Source organism: Vespula pensylvanica, chromosome 4 (genome assembly GCF_014466175.1).
Source record: "Vespula pensylvanica isolate Volc-1 chromosome 4, ASM1446617v1, whole genome shotgun sequence".
NCBI classification, from domain to species: Eukaryota; Metazoa; Arthropoda; class Insecta; order Hymenoptera; family Vespidae; genus Vespula; species Vespula pensylvanica.
Genome location: NC_057688.1, coordinates 7,932,624 through 7,953,928, shown reverse-complemented (window position 1 = coordinate 7,953,928; position 21,305 = coordinate 7,932,624). Strand labels below are relative to the sequence as shown.

The following is a 21,305-nucleotide window of genomic DNA, read 5'->3' as shown; positions in this document are numbered from 1 at the left end:
TTTTTTTATTATTATTATTTTCTTTTTCTTTTTTTTTTTTTTTTTTTTTTGTAAGTACGAGAAATAAGTCAGATTATTATTCGTTCCTAACCTCGAAACGGCGTTCTAACGTTGCTAACATAGGTACGTATGTACGTACGTACATATTTTGCGAATGTTCTCTCGGGCATTATAGTTTTCTGTTTTTCGAATTCCTCACGCCACTAGCATAACATCGACAAAAATCACGGCCGGTTTCCAGCCTAGCATATGGCAGACGTTACCTCTCTACTCTAAGCGTTTATCTTCTGTAGCTGGTACGTCGTATGGCAGCTATTATCCGCATCGTCGCCGACAAATCAGAGAAATGAAAACATAATCGGTAAAGAGCAGCACGGCGGGGAACTAAGAAACAAGAGGAAAAAGAAAAGTAGATTTTTACGAGACGGATGTAGGAAGTACATCTCAAAAAGAAATAAGAGAATAGAATTTCGATCTGAATCGAAATGAAATTTTCTTTCTAGTTTAAAAAAAAAAAAAAAAAAAAAAAAAGAAAGAAAAAAGAATAGACCGAGAGAAGAAATTCTTTTAGTCTCGTATTGACCATGCTCACGTATGATCTCATACACACGTACACACGCATACATAAATCAAATCTAACCTAAATCTCATATTAACATACATATCTGCTTGCAACAACGTTCATTTTTGATATAACCTTTACGAAAAGTTTCTAATAAATTAATATCATAATTTATATGTTATTAAACCTAACCTTATAATGATATCTTTTCTACATTTATTCTTTTCTTTTTTTTTTATTTTTTTGTAATGAAAAATTTTCTAGTCCCTTCGACGTTGAACACGACACGTCCTACGTCCTTATATTGAAGACGCAATTTCAACGTGGAACGGGTTAAAGGCTCTCACATAGCTCGCGTAGATAAAGATCGCAAGGTTGGCCGTGAACTTTGGACCGTGAGAGAAGTTTTCTTCGCTTAACGAGCTACACCGAAGTTCCCGCGCTTCCCAACGATTCTAACCCACCCTGCCTGTTAGACCTTCCCTCTTTTCTCTTTTTTCCCTCCTCCTCCTCCTCCTACTCCCTCCTCTTTCTTCTTCTTCTTCTTTTCTTCCTCCTCCTCCTCCTCTTCTATGGGATTTTCAGGATTTATGCTGAAATTAACTGGCACGATGTACTTATGAAGCGTATACGTGCTGAGAAACTTATTTATGTATGCGTCTATTACAACATGCCACCCTTTGTCATGAATATTATTCGCATTAGAATTGTTTATCCTTGAGAGATTAATATTTATAGGCGAACTATTTAACTAATGTACGTACTCTCGTTAATACGCTCGATAATATCACGTAAATATTTACTTACTACGCATGTTTTTTTTTTTTTTTTTTTTGCGCCATCGATCCTCTCTCTTATTAATTAAACGCAATACGAATTCTTCAAAATCGATCGTACGAAATTATATACTCCATTTTGTTACGTATCATAACCTAATTGCTATTTCTTATACGGATTATGATTGATCGAAATTACTCGACAAATTAATTGATCGAACAAAATGATCGGTGATATTTAACGAGTAATCAACACGAGTTCACTGACTTTCGAAGACTGTCTGATAAAAATGACGAACGTATAATATCGTCTTGCGAGTTACGGTAATGTTGTGAAACCGTTGAATGATGCGGAGTAATGTGTATATACGTATGAAATAATATTTTTTTTGTGATTTTCTCTCTCTCTCTCTCTCTCTCTCTCTCTCTCTTGAAAAATTTACATATTTCTTCTATTCTTATTATTCGACGAAATTACTTTAATTTTATAAAATTGATGGAAGTATTATCGTAGACTCTACTATTTGAAATAAAAGTTAAAATTAAAGTTCATTAGCGGACGTGTGAAACGACTCCTGCGCGTGTCGGCTTCGTTCTCCGTCTGAGACATAATATCCGAAGACATAAACAAATTACGAGCGGTGTTTTCAATAACATTTGTAATTACCAGGAAGGACATTGGTTACCTAATTTCCCTATAGGTAGCTCTTCGATCGCCATTTCCGTACGCCGATTGGTGCTGTGTGTATCGTTCGCAATATGGCAATAATGAAATGTATAAGTTTTATATAAATTTAATTTATATTAAATAAAAATATATCGTATATAAATACAGTGCAGGTGAAATAATCTTTAAGAAGATTTTAATCAAATCGCTTTTAAGGAAATAAAATCGTGTAAGTTGAACACGTGGTTTTTGAACTTAACCTTAAAGTGAAAACAAGATGGGCCATCGTAAAAAGGTAATTTAATTTAGCGTATAGATATTAATTATGCTTTATTATTACGTATACAAATATTTCATCTTTTTAGGGACGTTGTGTTAAGCGAAATAAACAATTAAATACAGAAGAGAAAGAAGATTTAGTAAAAGCTCCTCACTCGTTCGTAATTCATCGTGGTTTACCAGGAGAACACATAATAGAATTAACTAAGGATTTTCGTAGAGTTATGGAACCATTTACTGCTAGTTCGTTGAAAGCTAGAAAACGAAATAGTATTAAGGATTTTGTATCGGTTGCCGGTGTGTTACACGTTAGTCATTTATGTATTTTTACAAGAACAGAACTTGGGATGTATCTTAAACTCTGCAGGTTTGTACATATATTATGTGTTCTATTAGTGATGTTTAACTTTTGACGTTAAAAAGAAATTGAACAATTAATATGTATACAATAGGTTACCCAGAGGACCGACGCTCACTTTTAAAGTACATAATTTCTCATTAGCAAAAGATGTAGTATCTACATTAAAAAAACAAATGGTATTTGAAGAAGCTTTTAAAAATTCTCCTTTAATTGTATTAAATAACTTTAGCGGAGAGGGTATGCAGTTAAAATTAATAGCTTCAATGTTTCAAAACATGTTCCCAACTATAAACTTAATTAATGTAAGTTCTATTTACAAAAAATCTAAATATATTTTGATTCATTGAATTTGATGCAATAATTATATTCACAGGTTGATTTAAGTACAATTCGTCGTTGCGTATGCTTAAATTATAATACAACAACAAAAATAATTGATTTTAGACATTATGCTATTAAAGTTGTACCTGTTGGTTTATCAAAAGGTGTTACAAAATTAGTAAGAGCTAAAATACCGAATCTTTCAAAATGTCAAGACTTTTCAGAGTTTTTGACAAAATCGACAGTATCCGAAAGCGAAGCGGAAGACGATCCTACCAGTCATGTTACGTTATCGCAAAAATTATCATCTCGAGGAAATCATGAAAATACTACTAGTGCTATTAGACTTTCTGAATTAGGGCCAAGAATTACTTTACAATTAATGAAAGTAGAAGGTGGACTTCTCGATGGCGAGGTTTTGTTTCATGAATTTATTCATAAAACTGAAGAGGAAAAACTTCAAATACAAAAGAAACGGGAGGAGAAGAAAAAGCTTAAAGAAAAAAGAAGAAAGACACAGGAGGAAAATAAAAAGAAGAAAGAATTGAGAAAAGAAGAACATAAAGAAAATTCATTAAAAGGAATGCAAAAGAAAAAAGAAATTGCAAAAAAATCTATGGAAGAAAGTGTTGTAGAAGAGGAAGAAGACGATGATGCTCAATATTATCGAGAAGAAGTAGGAGAAGAACCTGAGAAGGGTAAATATATTATGGAAATTTTTTTTATAGTTTACTAAAAAAATGACTTTAGTTAGAATTCCTTTCTAATAAATTTTTTTTTCAGAATTATTTGAAGGAAAAACTAGTCAAAAAAGGCGACATAAGTTTATACCAAGGTATAAAACAAAAAAATTAAAAAGAAATATATCTGAAAATGAAACACATGAATAAAAAAAATTTGTGATGAAATTCATAAAGAAATTAATATAGAGAAAACTACAATTGTTATTTAAATGTAACTACACTGTTTATTTGATAAGCCTATTTTATAGACAATTCATTATTTCATTTTGCAATATTAAACTACATATATTTTTATAAAATCACAAACGCGTGTAATAACATGATGTCACGAAAGTGTATGATATCAATTTTTAGAAGTTACAATTGATTGCATTGAAACTTAAGTCTCCTGTTTTATTTAAATATTTCTCGTGACTTGATTTATATAGCATAAACAATAAGTGACGGATGTGACAATATTATCCGGTCATAATACAATTTATAAAACATATTGACAAATTGATCATTAGTTTTGAAAAACAGGAACACGATTTTACTTGTTTGCCAACTCGAGTTTTCTGTGGCATATTAAAAATACGTTATCCGAATATTTGTACTGTTTTTTTTTTTTTTATATAGAAACATGTCATTTTAAACGAACTAGATTATGCTTTCATCTCTGGACTGAATGTCTATATTCTTAATTATAAAGAACAGACACAATCCATTCTTTGCAACCTACATTTTCACTTTTAGTACTTTCCTAGTGTACAATACCCTAATTTTCATCTAATATATAATCAGAAGCAATCTTCTACAATGCTTTTGTTTGATAACTGTTTAGTCTCTAATCAAGACTAAACATAGCATTATTCTTACTGTTATGATATATTTTATAGGCACTGCCCTCTTTGACATATTATAAATCCCTATATGTTTTTATAAGGTTTTCAATGTTTTTAAACATTTTGAAATAAAAATTAATTATTAATTAGTTATTTCCTAAATTGTAAATATATTAGGAATATAACTATTGTCTATATGGACGGATTAAGTAAACGTTACGATGGCTTTTTCATGTCCCATCTATCACATTATAAAAACTTCTTGATTCTAATAATACGTGTATATAAGTATATAAATTAAAAAATGTAATAATATAAATAATGCTATAAAAATCTTGATTTCAGCGCACGCTAATAGCATATTGTAAATTCTATTATGTTGTAAACTTATGAGAACATACATACATATGTGTGTGTGTGTATGTGTATATGTATACACTCTTCAAAAACAATTGATTTGTGATGTGATATTTTCTTTCGTTAATAACGTAATTTTTAGCTCATTTTTAGTGGAAGCATAATATATTATGATAAAAAGTTAATTTATCAAAGTGACGTTCATTTAAATAAAAATTTTCTCATCTAAAAATCATTATATTCAAAAATCATAAAATGTCAACAAGAATGACATTCATTGTTAAGTTATAAATTGCCTAAATGGAATGTAAGCTATATCAATGAATATTACATTCTAAAGAGAAATCTAAGGCTAATTATAACTATTTGTGAGAATATCAAACAACAGTTCCATATATATGAAAGATCATTAAACTATTTCCCCTGAATATATTCTCTTGAATAATGGCAGTTTTTAAATCTTTGTTCAGTCAAAAATTATGTTTTTTCTAATCGCGATGGAGTGGAAGATCTATCATATGTTGACGGTGGAGCTAATGCTAATGACGGCGGTAAACTAGTTGTACTCGTGAGTGTACTATCTAATTTTCGAGCTTCATGTTCTAAAAGTACTGCATCAAGAGATGGATCCTGTGCTACAGTTCTTAAGGAATCACCCAACGCTTGTCTTAATTGTTGCATTTCTCTACCAGCTCGTGAACTTCTGAGAACGTATAATTGACGTCTTTTAATTTCTTGATTGAGTTGTTCTCGCAATAATTGAATCTAAAGAGTAGTAATTTAATTAATTACAATATTATATATATATACATATATATATATAGAGAGAGAGAGAAGGAGAGAGATAAAAATAAAAATCACCTGATTTTCAAGACGTATAACTTGTTGACGATGACTTTGCTCTCTCGCTTCTAATAATTTTTCGGCTTGTAATTGAGCTGCTCTTAATCGTTCTATTTCTCCTGTTCTATCTCTACTGGATTCTAATATAGAATGTGAATGTGTATAGATCGATTTGGCTCTTATTAGTTCGGCTTCCTTCTCTGCCAATTGCGTTTCTAATCTTCGAATCTTCAATCTTAACTCTCTATTTTCTTGTTCCAAATTGTCAAAACTGTAAGAACTGCCTAATAATTCGATATGTGCTTTCTCAGGACGTTCGTAACTTTTACTACGAGTACCGACAGACTTCAAAGTTGATACTTGATTTTCCAGAGTACGTTTTTCAGTTTCTAATAACTTCACCTATGTAATTCATTAAATAAGTAAGTTATAACGGTATAAATGTTTTAAGAATAATCGTTATTTATACCTTGTCGTTAAGTGCATCTAATTTTCCTCGCATCTCACTTTTCTCTCTTTGAACAATTTGTAATTGTCTCATCAAATCTTCGTCTTTATCCGCACCCCCTTCTTGCGGCCATTTAGTTAATCTTAATTGTGCCTCCAATCCTGATCGTTGCACTTCGTTATTAGCTAATTCAGTTTGCAATCTGGCAACTTGATCTTGAAGATTCTGATTCATATGTCTTAAATCACTTAAAGATTGTTGAACAGAATCCAAACGTTCGGCCAAGACTCTACGTTCATTTTCAGTATTTGAAAGTTGTTTCTGCAACTGCAATTTAATGTGTAATACCATTTGTAATGGAATAGTAAAACCGATGTAATCCTTATTAATATCTTGCCAATTACATACCTGTTTCAATTTTTCATTATTATTTTGTGAACACGTAGTAGTTTCCATGAGATTACGTTGTAGAATATTAATTTCATTTTTCAATTCACTCTCCGTGTTGAATGATTTTTCCAATGCAAGATTCAATTGTTCTATCGTAGATTTTAACGACGCACAACGTTCCTCTAAACCAGCAGTAGTACGATTTTGAGTTTCGCATCGATCCTGTAATTTCTAATAAAAATAAAACGATTAATTCAATAGTATCGATAATTATCCGCAAATCTATACGAATGTTGAAATTCGCGCTTGTTTGTTAAGAGCCATCTGTCGAGCAATTGTTACAACTTCTTTTTGGTAAGAGTATCGAGGAAGATAAATACCCCCGATGATAGGCAACATTTTTACATACGTGTATAATAAAATACCTGTATATTTGCTTCTCTCTCTTGTAGCATCATTTGTAATCTTTGAAGATCTCCTTCCAACGACATTCTTTGTAATTCTAACTTTGTTGCACGAGCTTCACTCTTATTAAGTTCTTCTTGTAAATTACGTCTTTCATTTTCCATTCTGTTCAATGTCTGTTTCATCTTCTCTAATTTTTCCTAAAAACGAGATAAGTGAGTAAAAAATATATATATATATATATTCTTTTTTAACATATAAATAAATTATTTTATTTTTTATTGATCTTACTTCGTATAAATTCTTTTCTTCTGTATCAGAATTAACGATCATTTCAAGATTTAATACTTTCTCACGGAGTTGATCGCACTCGTCCGTTTTCTGTTGTAACATATCCATCTAAAAACGTAATACAGAGTATAAAGAATAATATTATGGTATAATTAAGTTATTAACAAGTCATCAATATATTTTATAATTTAATACTTGGCTTTGATGGCTCGTTTCTCTCTGTGACATTCTAGCTTCCAAAGAATTTTTCTCCTCTTGTATAGTCCTCATATTTGCTAATAAATTATTCAATCTTTCGTCGACTTTAGTTTGATTTTCTTGATACTCGCTAAGTTGTGTTTTCAAACTACACAATTCGGTTTTATAATCATCCTTTAACGTAAAAATAGAATATGATTTTTAAGAATAATTTCACGATTACATTGATAATAATTTTTTACATACTCTTTCACGTTCGATTTGTGCTACTTGTTGCATCAAAGATCTCATGCCTCTTCTTACAGCTTCTGGATCAACATCGATCACGATATCTTTGCTAGAATCACCGTGTTCGTGTCCTGTAGTAAAACATATTACAAAAATATAATAAGAAATATTAATTTAATTCAATTTAATTTCATTTAATTTAATTTAATCAATTTTATACCTCTTGCAGGACTCCATCTTCTCGAAGGGCTCATTAATTTAAATGGCATATTCACAGAACCGTCCATTTGAATACCAGCGATACGACGTAATGTTAAACCAATGCTACTCAATTTCTGTTCCACTTCTTTTTTAGCAACTTCTAATTGAGACAATTGAGCATCCAAAGCTCTTACTCTCCCTTCGGATCCTCCAAGACGTGCCTGATATAAAATGCGTTACAACTTGCATTGTGCGTAATCACATAAAAACAAAACACTTGTTTTTCGTTCAAAAAAAAGAAAAAAAAAAAAAGAAAAGAAAAGAAAAAATACCTTAAGTTCTTGAATCTGTTGAGAAGCATCGGCTAAGCAAACTTCTAAATTGTGTTTTTGATCTTCGAGTTTTCTTTCACGGCAACGACTATCCTCCAATCGTACTAATAATTCTTGCTCGCGAGATCTCCATCTTTCATCCTCTTCGTCTGCACGAGATCGTAATTTACCTAATTCCTGTCTGGTTACTTCTAAACTATTATCTAGATCCAATACCTATAAAATTCTCGAAACGTTATTGTCGTATTGAATAATAGAAAAAAGAAAGAAAGAAAGATTGAATGTAATTTAATAATAATTTACCTGTTTTTTAACTTGATGCAATTGAAGTTGCAAACGTTCTCTTTCTTCCGTTTCATTCGCTAATCTAGCTTGTAACTCCTTTTCGTTATTCTGTGCTTGTGCATTATTTTCATTGGACTTTTGTAACTCGTCCTGCGTGAGACGAAATTGTTGTTGTAATTGTAACATATCACGTTCCATATCACGAAGTTGTACTTGAAGACGAGATCTTTCTGCTTCCATCGCCGTTTTTGCATCATCTAATGCTACATTCAATAAAAAAAAAAAAAAAGGATAAAAAAAAAATAGAACAAAAAACAGGGAAAAAAATCAATAAAAATTATGACAAAAGAAATTCTAATACCAAATTCCTAAAAATTATCTTCTCTTTACATTAATAAGTTGAATTTCTAATTTTTAAGAAATCAAATATAATACCTGCAATTTTTTGATAAGTTTCCTCTAACGCTCTTCCTTGTTCACGTTTTTCACCTTCTATACGTTTAATATGTTCTCTTAATTCTTTGTTACTTGTATTATATTTTTCTTTTTCAAATGTTGAATCTGTTAATTGTCGTCTAACGTCAACCAATTCTTTGCGTAACGTATCATTAACATTTTCAGCTATAACAATAAGTTATGAATTTAATGATAAATTATTTACATATTAATGCATTATAAGTATTATATAAAAAAAAAAAAGAAAAAAAAAAAAAAAAGAAAAGGACTTACTGTCTTTCAATTTTCTAACAGTCTCATGCAATTGATTGTGAAGTCCATCTAATTTATCTTCCGCCATATGTAATTGCACTCTAAGTTCTTCTGACTCCTTTTGAACGGATTCACGTTCTTTCAAAAGTTCTTCGATTTTTAATTCGAGCTTCAATCTATCTTCATCTCCCTTCAGTTTGGTCTCATCTAATTTTGTTTTAAATCGATTTAAATTATCGCGTAACTGATTGAGATTATTACGATCCTGTTCGCTACGAATTGAGGTATCTCTTTTTAAACGTTCCAAATTCCCTTTTTCTTCTTCCAAATCACGCAAGGCATTCTCTAATTTCTCCATCAGTGCTTGTTGATCATGATGAGCTACGATAACAACGAAAAAATATGCTTTACGTATTTTATAATTATAAAAAATATAAAAATAAAAATGTAATGTACCAATTAAGAGAGCTTGTTGTTTATCGTTCTCAGCCCTAAGTAGAACTTCTTCGTGCTGTTGACATAAATTTTCAATATGCTGTTGCAATTCTTCAACTCGTTGTTGCAACTGATTAATCTCATCATTTTTTTCCCCGCCAAGTTGTAATAAAGATTGCTGTAATCTCTTTTCTAACGTTATCTTTAATTGTTCCTATCATTAAAATTATAATTAATTAATAATACCATAATAGAAATGATAAAGGTCGAGAAGTCACGTATTTAAAGTTTTACTTATATATATATATACCTTCTCCTCGTTTAATTTCTTAACATTTTCTTCATTTTGTTTTTTTAAATTAAAAATGGCTTGTTGAAAATTTGCTTCTTGGTCGCAGCATTGTTGTGCCAGAGCTTGTTTGATATCCTGCGATTGTTTTTGACTATTCTCCAAATCCTTAGTTAATCTTCCAATATGTCCTTTTAAACTTTCTTGCTTTATTAACAATTCTTTTTGTTCCTTTTCCAATTGAGACTTTTTTATATGCGTTGATTCTAAATTAGTTTGCGTATCATATAAAACTCCCTCTAATGTTTCTTTTTCAGAACGTACCGAAGCTATTTGTTCTTGTAATCTTTGAAGTTCTTTTTCATTGGTTTCTAAAAGTACCTAAAAATATGATAATATAAATTAGAATTTTTATTAGTCACATCAAAAAATTATAATTATATTTTGTAATAAATACTTGTTTTTCTTCGTTATCTTTTACAAGATCTTCCAAGCTTCTATTAATCCTTGAATTCATTTCATTAGCTTGTTCTAATCTCTGTCTTATTCTCATTAATTCTTCGTTCAATGTTTCTTTTTTTCGTGCAAGTACAGAGAGCTGATTGCTCAAATCGCTACGTTCGCGAGTTACTTGACTCAATTCCATTTCAATTTTTTCCTTCTCAATTTCTAAAAATTTAACTTTTTCGTTAAGTGTAACTTTTTCAGATTCCAAATCTAAACGCGTTTGTTCTGCTTGTAGTAATTCTTTTCTTAAAGAACCTAAATCTCCTTGTTGATCTGCACATTGATTAGCAAGCTTATTTTTCTCTTCTATAGTCTAAAATAAATACAATTTAGAATGCACGTTTTTTTAATTACATTATATTTGTTTATAATTTAGAAGAAGTATACCTTTTTTAATTCCTCTTGCAATCTCTGTTTATCTTGCTCGTGATTTGAACAAACTGATTCTAATTTTAATAACATTTCTTTTATGTCAGATTTTTCTAATAATACATGTTCCAATTCTAATTCAATGTCTCCTAAATTTTAAATAAATTTTAAAAAATTAATCTATATATATATATATATATATATATATATATATATATATATATTGTGAAAACTTTACCTTTACTTTTCTCTATTTGTGAGATTAATGCATCTGTCTCTAATTTTTGTTGTTCTAACATATCTTTTGTTAAGTATGTTTTATTCAATTCTTCTTGTAGCGTTAAAAGCTCTTCTCTCATTTTGCTGCATCTGTTTTCCTCCGAACGAAGACTCAATTCTCTGAAATGAATTATGCAACAGTAATTATTAGTAAAAAACATAAAAAAAAAATTGGTATATAAGAACAGAAAGTGAAAAGCAAATGTTTACCGTAATTCTGCATCTTTTGATAATCTTTCCAATTCACCTTGAAGATACAATTTATCATCTTCTAAACTATCACATATTTTTTGTAATTTATTATTAGCCTTTTGTATTTTTTCATAGTCTGCATTTAATGTTTCAACCTTTAAATAAATATTTCGATATTTTAAAAAAAGATAAATAATAAATATATATTCAAGATTAACAAAAAGTAAATAATACCATAGCATTGATTTCCATTCTATTTTTTTCTAATACACTTTTTTCCATTTTAATAGTATCTAAATTTTTATGTAAAACTTCTTTCTCTTCTACAAGTTGTGTACATTGAGAACGTGTTGTATCCAATTCACCAACAAGTTCTGTAATTTTAACTTGTAAAGTTCGTACATTTTCTTCTGCATTTTCGCTTTGCTTACGAAATGATGATAATTGCTCTTTATGAGTTTGCAATTTCACCTATAATGAAAGTGTTATTTTAGTTTAAGTTTTACTAGATTTTCTTTTTTTTTTTTTCAAACAAGTAAAATTTTGTAAATATTGATGTACTTGTAAATCGTGTATCGTTAATTGATATTTATGTAAAGCGGCTTGAACGGCACTAATAGTACTCTCTGCAAAAGCTGGTATAGTATTAGCTCTCGCTCCACGTCTTGGCGATCTTTGAGGAATTGGTCCAGTAGGTGATAAATGAACATGTGGAGGTGGTTGCGTACTCTCAGTGTCACGAGTTTCAGCATCTTGAATAACAGTATGAGCTATATCTCTTAAGGCATTTTGTAAAATTTCTATATCTTCCTGCATACGCGTTATATTGTTTGTTTGTGCTTCTGCTTCTCCACATCTTTCTTCCTGTATGCACAGAAATAGAATTGTATATACAATATAAAGTTTGTTTAATTTGTGCTATTATTTTACAAATTTATATACCAATGCATGTATTTCACGAATCAGTTGATTAATTCTATCATCCTTCATCCGAATTTCATTTTGTGCAACGTCATACTGTTGCTTAAGTAATCCCATTTCTGATTTTACGTCCATAACCATCTGTGATTCTTGAATTTGTTGCGATACCTACAAAGTAAAAATATTTTCGATGCTGTTTATAATATTATTACATTAAATTATTATAATTATCAAGCACTTACAGACGGTTGAATTATACTTGTTTGCATCTTCATAAAAATACTTGTATTATTACAGGTAGAAACAATATCGTTAGTAGCAGATGTAATTTGATTATTTAATTTTGATAAATCTCTATCTGTAGAAGATTTAATATCTGCAAATAGTCTTTTTACAGACACAACATCTCGCCAAAGATTTAATAATCTGTTATGTTCAGAAGTATAGTAATCGTTAAAAGCTTGTTCTTCTTCTTTCCATTCTTCTTCTTTTATGGTCAATTCTTCTCGTAAAATATCCCAGTCGTTACTTAGTTTTTGAAGATCATTTGTGAGAGCTTCATTTGTTTGACTAGTCTCTTCTAATTGATCTTTCAAAGATGTATTTAATTCTAATAATTTTTCACATCTGCATATAAAAAAAAATATAACAATTTTTTTTTAATATTACATACTATGTTATTTATGTAAAGTCATTATATTATTATTACTTGTAATAATTACTTTTTACGCTCCTCTGCAAGTTTTTTTAATGCAGTATCTAAATCATGAATTTGCTCTTCACGCATCTCTCTAAGTGTTTGATGTGCAACATCTAATGCAGATGTACCTTGTGGTTGAGTAGATAGTTTACTATTATCTATTGCAGCAGTTTCAGCCATCACACTTTCTAATTCTGAGCATCTTTGTTTATATTGTAAAACCTACAAAATTTTTCTCTATAAATTTTTTTACATAATTGATTTTACTTATTATTACTTATTTAAAAAAGTTATCTCGTAGATAGAAAAATATATAAAGGGATACAAATTTACTTTAGCTTGCAAACGAGAAACAAGAGCAGCTTGATGTTGTTGAGCTTGTCTGTAAGTATCTAAACGTCTTTTATAACTTGCTGCTTCTTCTTCCAAGCGATGTCGTAATTCATAATTTTGTCTGACTAAAGCTTCTGGTGAAAGTGTTTCTTCATCGTCCCCAGGACAACTGATTGTACTATATGTAGGATCCATTTTACTAGTTTTTCGTTCAGACTATAATAAAATAAATAAAAATAATAACAAGAAAATATAATAACGTCAAATATTTATAAAAAAAAAAAAAAGAAACATTAATCTCTGAATATTACATTATAAAAATGTATTTTAATTTTTAATATAGGTTATGTTTCACTGTAAAAAAATATCACGTTCCTCGTGTCAACACATCTTAACTATATTTTATACAAATTTAATATAAATAGTTTTTATTTATAAATAATATATAATAATATAAACAACAGGAAGAACAAATAGAAACCATTCTATTTCTTGCATAGATTATGTTTATGTTATGTGTTGTCATGGTAAATATTGCTGTAAATCGGTAATTAATAATTTCAAATTATTACTTGACAAATATATAAATAAACACAAAATATATTTTATTATTTAATTTACTTTATCAAATAAGGTTAAACATATTTTTTGTTATCTTTTAAGTTGATAAAAATTCATGTATGAAAGATTATTTTACATGCTTAGCCTATTGGCTAATTTAAACTTGTCGCATTTCGAATTGACCAATAGAAAATTAGTTAAAGTAGATACGAAATTCAAATGAATATTATAATTTTCTCTCTTTTATTATATAAAATAATTATTATTTAATTTATGTTCTTATAAAATAATCTTTATCATTATTAGACGTAGTATTTTTAGTTACAGTTTCGAAGTAAAATTTTATAAAATTTTGAAGATGGTTAGAATTTTAGTTATGTGATATACCTCCTTTATTTTACTTGTTCCTTTGAGTAATGGCGGTCTTCTTCTTTCCATCGGGCCTTTCGGTGTTAACTGACCAGTATTTTTGGATAATGTCTAAATCATATCAATGCAAATATTATATCATAATAGCTAATTAATTAAAATAATTTTTATATTTAATTAAAAAGATCGACTGTCGATAATTCGAGTCGCATGTAATACCCCTGACGATAGACTATACTTCATACATACGTGTATTTCAAATAATTAAATAAGTATATAACACGTTTGTAACTATATATATATATATATATATATATATATATATATATATATATACACAAAAGAAAAGAAAAATATTTTTTTCATCAACTCACCCATTAATTCTTAAAACGTAACACATAGTAAGAAATTCGCGAAAGAACTGAAAACTAAATAACACATGGAGGAAAACCCTTAACCCCACTATACTCCAAAAGGTGATTTTTAAAGAACAACGCATTAATATGACCCTCCTGAAGAGTTCTTCGCCTTCAGATAATACAAGTAGAAGAAGCATGAACGACTACCAGGCACTGAATGGCACCAATCAATATATGCTTAAGCAGCTACCTGGAAGATATCACCCACGAATATACTGTCCTAACTTTCGTACTGGTAATACCACTTTCCGCTGCTATTGTAGTATCTTTTTGAAAATAATGTCACACTGTCATGGAGTCATGAAATCAAATTGATCGTTGTAGTCAGATAAAGTAGCCAGATCGGTCACTGGTGCGAACGATCTCTCGATCATTGATAAATTCGAAAAAAAAAGAAAATATTACGATACCTTCTATTCTATTAAAAAAAGCTATTTCTGATTCTAAAGTGCTCGTTGAAATTCTATAAATTATACTAAATCGTGCAATTCGAGGTAGCAATTTCGTTATAACAAGAAAGAAAAAAGAAAAGTAAATCGATGATAAATAAGCATTCGTGAACTCGTCGAGTGAAATCGCATGTCTATGGAAAGTAGGGAAAACTCGGTGGTTGGATCGGTAAATTTAATGAAAAAAAGAAAAAAAAAAGGAAAAAAAAAGAAGAAGAAAGAGACAACGGTGTTAGTTACCGAATTCGCCACAGAGAGAAACTTTGTGAACTTTTAACAGGAAAGAATGTTCCTAAAACTAATTAAAACTTTTCTACATGGTTCCATTGTAATTGCACGTTTTGGCGATCCAATGGAGTATACTTTGGCGATTAGAATGAACAAAATAAATTTTGGAAAGGATTTTCTGTCGATTTTAATCCTGCTTTTTGTTTTTCTTTTTTGTCAAGGTTTTCGACAAGAAATTTTTCGATAAAATAAATAAATAAAAATGAAGATGAGATGAGAAAGAAGAAGAAGAAGAAGAAGAAGAAGAAGAAGAAGAAGAAGATGAAGGTAGATCATCCTATAGGATTTCACGTGCTCGTGATAGAGGTCTCGTAAGGTCTCAGAGCATAGTTCGTGAAGAACTCGTACGAACTCACGACATGCCCCGACTATTAATTTCCGTGATCGCATGCGATTTACGGTACACCATGGGAATTTTACACCTGCACTAATAGCCCTAGCAAAGATAAAGTACGTTCTAGCTCGTAATACCGGTCTGAAAATCATGGTCGTTCGAGGTACTTAGCTATGCATGAATTATCGATAAATAGATGGAAGTTGAAACGAAGTAACCCGAAAGAGAGTATAAATTCTCTCATGTTCGTTTTGCAAAAAAAGAACAAAAAAAGCGAAGTTTTCTTCCAAAGAAGCGTAGACGACGAATAAAAGGAAGACGAGGAGGAAACAATAAAAATTAAATTAATGAGGAAGAGAGAGACTAAGATAAGATTATTCGTTGGAGTGGTTACACTTTGGAATATGGACAATATATCGAAGTGTATTTTTTTCCCTTCTTTTGCTTTTTTCTTTTTCCTTTCAATCACGTAACGACAAATTGTCTAACGTCTAGACGAGTAACGAAAAAAACAATATATACATATGTGTGTGTGTGTGTGTGTAATAATAATAAGAAAAAGAAACTTGATCTGTGGAGTTTGAATTGTCACCCTGGCAACGGCGATTGAACTGGATTGAACCATTCCACCATATCTACAAGAGTTTTTATAGACTTTGTCTTCGCGGTAAATTGAGACTCCTTTTCTTCAACTTCTATCATCCTTCATTTCCTTACTCCTCTCTTGATTTTTCCCCGTTTTTCGCACTTCGAACACGACGATAACGAACTCACGTCTTCTTTGTAGACAACCGCCTCGTGGTAGCCTTCCACAATAGGAGACTATGGTATAATGGCGTTACATATTTTCTTTATTTTCTTTTTCTTTTTTTTTTTTCCCCTGAAAAACAGAACAAAGTCCTACGGCGCGTGTCTGTAAAAAATATAATCTGCACGATTGTATTTTTATTACATTTCAGACACGCTTTTCCACATCCGGATATGTACGATGTAAAGCCGTTTCAAGATAACAATTAATGCGTTATTCATCAATTAATTAACGTACGTACACCCAATTAGCCTTAATTATTCTAAATAGTACCAAGTCCAGTTCCAAAGGAAAGAGGGTCGTCTCTCTTTCTCTCTCTTTCTCTTTTTTTTTCTATGTTTTTTATATAGATAATATATATTTATACACATACATACATACATATATATATATACATATATATACACATATATACATGTCCGTCTATATATATATATATATATATATATATATATATATATATATATATATATACATACATGCATATATACAGTGAAGAATCTAAATATTCGTAGAGTACAATAATATATTAAATTCCTATATTTCTACTGATATGAATACATAATTTCTAAAACTATGTGTGTGTATATATATATATATATATATATATATATATCGCACGTGATATCGTACGTAATTTACAAAAAGTGTCAATAAAATTTCATAGAAATAGATAAAACGTGAAATTCTCGTAACTTCTGTGACATTTATAAAATGTTCCATAAAAATTCCAAGAATATACTGCTTCGAATTTACATATTCTTATTAAAAGATACAAAATGTTTTTTTTTTTTTCTTTCTTTCTTTTTCTTTTTTTAAAATCGTCTCGTCTTCTCCTTAGATATATTTTCGTTTTGAAGATAAATTATCTTTCGGCCGTTCGTCTAGATTCAAAGGTGAATTCGAAATGTGCTCGTTGAAACTTATGTTGAACAATATATTCTATGACCCTAGCGTGAGAGAATTCTATGGCATCGCTATATAACTTCGTGGTCGCATAGTTTTAGAGAACGATTTCTAACGTTGTGCCCTTGACCGTGAGCATTTACGTTTTCGTATCGATAGTTAAGATCTTTGTGACTATGATGACAGTGAATCGTAGTATTCGCGACGTTTTACTAAAAAATTGCTATCACAAAGAAAAATAAATTATTAACTATATAAATATATGCTATAGATGATTTTAAAAATCAATTACGAGTTTTTTCTCTCGGCATTTTCTCGAAATTCTTTAGATCGATTTTAATTTTCATTTTTCTTTTCTCTTTCTTTTTGTTTTTCAAATCGTAAAACTGAAAAGGAGTACAACCACAAGCACAGAAAATCTCGAAGAGGAATAATTGATTTTTTAAAATCAAATTTTCGACACTCATAGAAACTTTTCTGGTCTATTCTATATATAATATTGAAATTTTATGATCGAAACGAAAAACATTGATCTACCGAAGACAGGGCAAGACCTTAAATCATTGATAAAAAAAAAGTGAAGAATTTGTATCACTCGTGGAAATTAACAGTGGTCAATGCCCACTAATCGCGTTGATATGATACACGTGGCTCTAATCTTTCTCGAATTAGCATGATAGCCGAAAGTTATATTTATACATATATACATCGTTCACATCGTGTTCAAATGTCGTTTTAAAAAAAAATTTGGCCAATTTGTGTAAAAAAAAGGGAAGAAAAAAGAAATAAAGAAAAGAACAAACATAATTCAATCTGTTTCGTCGGTCTATTGACAATTTTTCTCCGACTATTAATTTTCATGATTTTATTGGCGCCTATGTTTATAGTTATTAGCGATTGAAAAACTGTTAATTCTTGCAATTTCTAATTGACGTTTTGACAGATTAGACTTTTCTAAGTGATGAATAAATTATCTGTTTTTATCGTTTATAAACAAAGAATAGATACATTTATATATGTGTGTATGTATATATGTATGTATATTTCTATGTACGTATGTATGTATGTATGTATGTATGTATGTATGTAATGTACGTAAAATATTTCCCATCTATCTCTCTCTCTCTCTCTCCCTCTTTCTATATCTATATCTTTTTGTCTTTTTCTCTCTTTCCCTTTCTTACATTGAAAATCTGTACTTTGCTCTCGTATTCAGATCGCCGAGGAAAAAATTATGATATATATGCGAAATGTTATAATCATATTATAACCTTCTGTTTCATATATAATATTATATATATATATATATATACACACACAAACACACACATATACCTATTATAGCATAATGCAATAATTTTATAAGTCATAATTTGACGTAATCGATTGCTTTCGATGCTTGTTCCCTTATATATATATATATATATATATATATATATATATATATATATATCGAATATGTATTTTATGCATGTATATAAAAGGACTACACTGATGATATTATTGATGATAAGAGAAATATTTTTAAGAAGGATTAGAAGTCAAACGTTGTGTAACGCATTTTTTATTTTTTTTTTATCTCTCTAATAAATCTCGATCGATTAATTAGTGCTGTTTAAGGCGAAATAAAAGAAAATAAAATCGATTTCACAAGCTTACGGAAATTGCCATTCATAAATAAACTCCTCGTTCATTGATGTTTGCGTTTGTATGCGTATGTTTGCATGTATATGACGATGCCAAGTGACGAATAGAAAAATCATAATGCACGATTAAAAATTGCAAAATTTATATTATCCACGTTTTATCGGCATTATTTCATCGGCACTATTGATTACAGTCGATCTCATTAAAAGCGAAATTATATGTTACATCGTCACAATGACAATCAACAAAATTCATTCACTATCAATAGACACGTGTCTTATTCATTATCCTCTGACAATATATGAGATTGAAACATGTGACAAGCTAGCTTACAATTCAAACGAATTTCCCCTAACTTGTTCTCTCGATGCGTCACACACCTCTGTGAAAATGACCAGTGGTCATTGCTATAACCGTAACAAATCGTTGCTAAGAAGGTAATATATCTTTTAAAAAATATTTTTTTTCGTCTTTTAATTTTTCTTTTCTTTTTTTTTTTTGTTTTCTATGACGTCAGTTTTTATTTATTTATGTATTTTTTTTATTTTTTACACCGAACTAGCAATCGAACCGTAATATGTATTTACTATAATAACGTAATCATCGATTGACGAATATGATAACCATTAATTAAATTCCAATGGTACGATATTATTTCACATAAGAAAATATACACATACTCATAGATACTAATTATTATAAAACGTGCTGAGAAAATGAACTATTGCCGGTAGATGATCGTTCAAAGCTGTTATCATTATCGTTGTACAACAAGGCTAAAATTACGTTAGTTACAGCGTTCGCATTTATGAAGTTTGAAGATTTAATGGGAAGGGTCAATCAAGCTAACGTGAAACCAGTTAATTTGCCTGTTACTCTGAAACCTCTTTACCGATTTATCTCACGTAGATACATACGTATATGTACCTACTCGTGTCAATAAATTAAAGATCACGCGAAAAACTCGATATTTATCTCCTTTGATCTTACATTTCATCAGAATTTATATCCGAGGAAGTCATTCCAAATTTATTTTTAATTACGATTACGTAGATACGTACATAGATATCAGACTTATCAACCTCGAGTTCTCTCTATTCGTTTATTTACAAGTAATTAATTAATTAAAAAAAAAAAAAAAAAAATACGAAGCGACTTCATATAAAAGAGAAAAAAATATGTATAACTTTTATGACTTAATTAAATAATAAAATAAATACAATATTAAAACCTCCGAAAATTATTTCGATGAAATTTTTTGCTCTTTTCTTTTTTTTTTATGATCAACTCATTATGTTACAGACTTAACGATATAAAGAAAGAAAATTGAATGAATAAAATAGGAAAATGATCATCGTTTGATCGTCTTCCTTTTTCTTTTATACATAAACCCATACACACACACACACACACATATATATATATATAATCAACTTACCCGTGGCATGTTAATGATGAAAATGTCGTAACCGGATGAAGATGTTCTGTATTTTGAGAGTTGAGTTATTAGAGTAGTGAATGGCAGTGTAAAGTTTTTGGCTTCCCCTTTTCGATGATCTATTGGGGAATTGACAACAGGGTGCGGTTGTGTTTGCCACGGACGGCCGGCTTTTACTAAGCGTCGCTATCGGTATCGCGAAGCTTTTACCTTCATCCTGAACCACCGTCGTGGCTTCGCGTGCAGAGTCACCCCTAGCCGCTTCCACGCGCACCCTCACGAGCCCTTTCGCGATGAAGGAGCTAGGGTCGGAGAACGGATAACTCCCATTCAACAACGTTTATATATAAATACACATACACGTACACAAAGATTTCTACTCCATATGTTTCGATTTTTATCCTTCCTTATTTGTCCTTTATAATTTTGTTTCTTAATTTATAATATTACTTATATCATTTCATTCATTTTCTTTTTTGTTTTTATTTGCAATAATGTTTTAAAAAATTATTGTGTGTGTATGTGTGTATGTATTTAATGTTAGAATGAAGAATAAAGTAGATTAAGTAAAACTGAAAATAAATCTATAATAGTATTTATAAAAATATATATAGTGATTCACTATATATATATATATATATATGTGTGTGTGTGTATGTTAAAGTGTATAAATATTATAAAAATTGTATATATATATTTTGAAATTATTGACTAATTATAGATCTTTAGATTTTAATGCAGTATTCGTTTCTCTTTCAAAAAAGAAAAGAAAAAAAAATAAATAAAAAAGTGATAAAAATAAAAAAAAAAAAAGAATGAATTGACAACTTATTATCGTATTA

General features: G+C 29.6%; 2 protein-coding genes across 4 annotated transcripts; one reads left to right on the top strand and one right to left on the bottom strand.

Moving 5' to 3' along the window:
* The first annotated feature begins 1,140 nt into the window (after positions 1-1,140).
* On the top strand, positions 1,141-4,298 carry LOC122628993 (protein Peter pan). Its single transcript, XM_043811950.1, has 5 exons — positions 1,141-2,300; positions 2,371-2,651; positions 2,737-2,947; positions 3,019-3,664; positions 3,750-4,298. Exons 1-5 carry the CDS (start codon positions 2,283-2,285, stop codon positions 3,854-3,856), a joined length of 1,263 nt encoding a protein of 420 aa, XP_043667885.1. The 5' UTR covers positions 1,141-2,282; the 3' UTR covers positions 3,857-4,298.
* A 531-nt stretch (positions 4,299-4,829) lies between these two features.
* On the bottom strand, positions 4,830-20,893 carry LOC122628990 (rootletin). Of its 3 annotated transcripts, none has more exons than XM_043811946.1 (27): positions 20,464-20,893; positions 14,193-14,285; positions 13,245-13,460; positions 12,934-13,133; positions 12,454-12,838; positions 12,233-12,379; positions 11,852-12,154; positions 11,525-11,761; positions 11,309-11,445; positions 11,058-11,218; positions 10,838-10,968; positions 10,401-10,763; positions 9,965-10,324; positions 9,676-9,868; positions 9,241-9,600; positions 8,947-9,132; positions 8,530-8,774; positions 8,227-8,442; positions 7,914-8,115; positions 7,712-7,824; positions 7,463-7,639; positions 7,268-7,375; positions 6,997-7,176; positions 6,590-6,802; positions 6,203-6,508; positions 5,752-6,135; positions 4,830-5,655 (listed from the first exon to the last, which is right to left on the bottom strand). In XM_043811946.1, exons 1-27 carry the CDS (start codon positions 20,470-20,472, stop codon positions 5,368-5,370), a joined length of 5,913 nt encoding a protein of 1,970 aa, XP_043667881.1. In that variant the 5' UTR covers positions 20,473-20,893; the 3' UTR covers positions 4,830-5,367. The 3 variants fall into 3 exon arrangements, with proteins under 3 accessions (XP_043667881.1, XP_043667882.1, XP_043667883.1); XM_043811947.1 differs by lacking the exon at positions 20,464-20,893 and adding an exon at positions 14,549-15,492; XM_043811948.1 differs by lacking the exons at positions 14,193-14,285; positions 20,464-20,893 and adding an exon at positions 13,556-13,759.
* Between the last annotated feature and the right edge of the window lie 412 nt (positions 20,894-21,305).

Excerpts from the sequence above, each read along its gene's own strand:
- LOC122628993 (XM_043811950.1), top strand. Across the intron at positions 2,652-2,736 it reads ATGTATCTTAAACTCTGCAG|GTTACCCAGAGGACCGACGC; the intron begins GTTTGTACATAT and ends TGTATACAATAG. Across the intron at positions 2,948-3,018 it reads CAACTATAAACTTAATTAAT|GTTGATTTAAGTACAATTCG; the intron begins GTAAGTTCTATT and ends TTATATTCACAG.
- LOC122628990 (XM_043811946.1), bottom strand. Across the intron at positions 10,764-10,837 it reads TGCAAGAGGAATTAAAAAAG|ACTATAGAAGAGAAAAATAA; the intron begins GTATACTTCTTC and ends TATTTATTTTAG. Across the intron at positions 7,376-7,462 it reads AAACGAGCCATCAAAGCCAA|ATGGATATGTTACAACAGAA; the intron begins GTATTAAATTAT and ends TTACGTTTTTAG.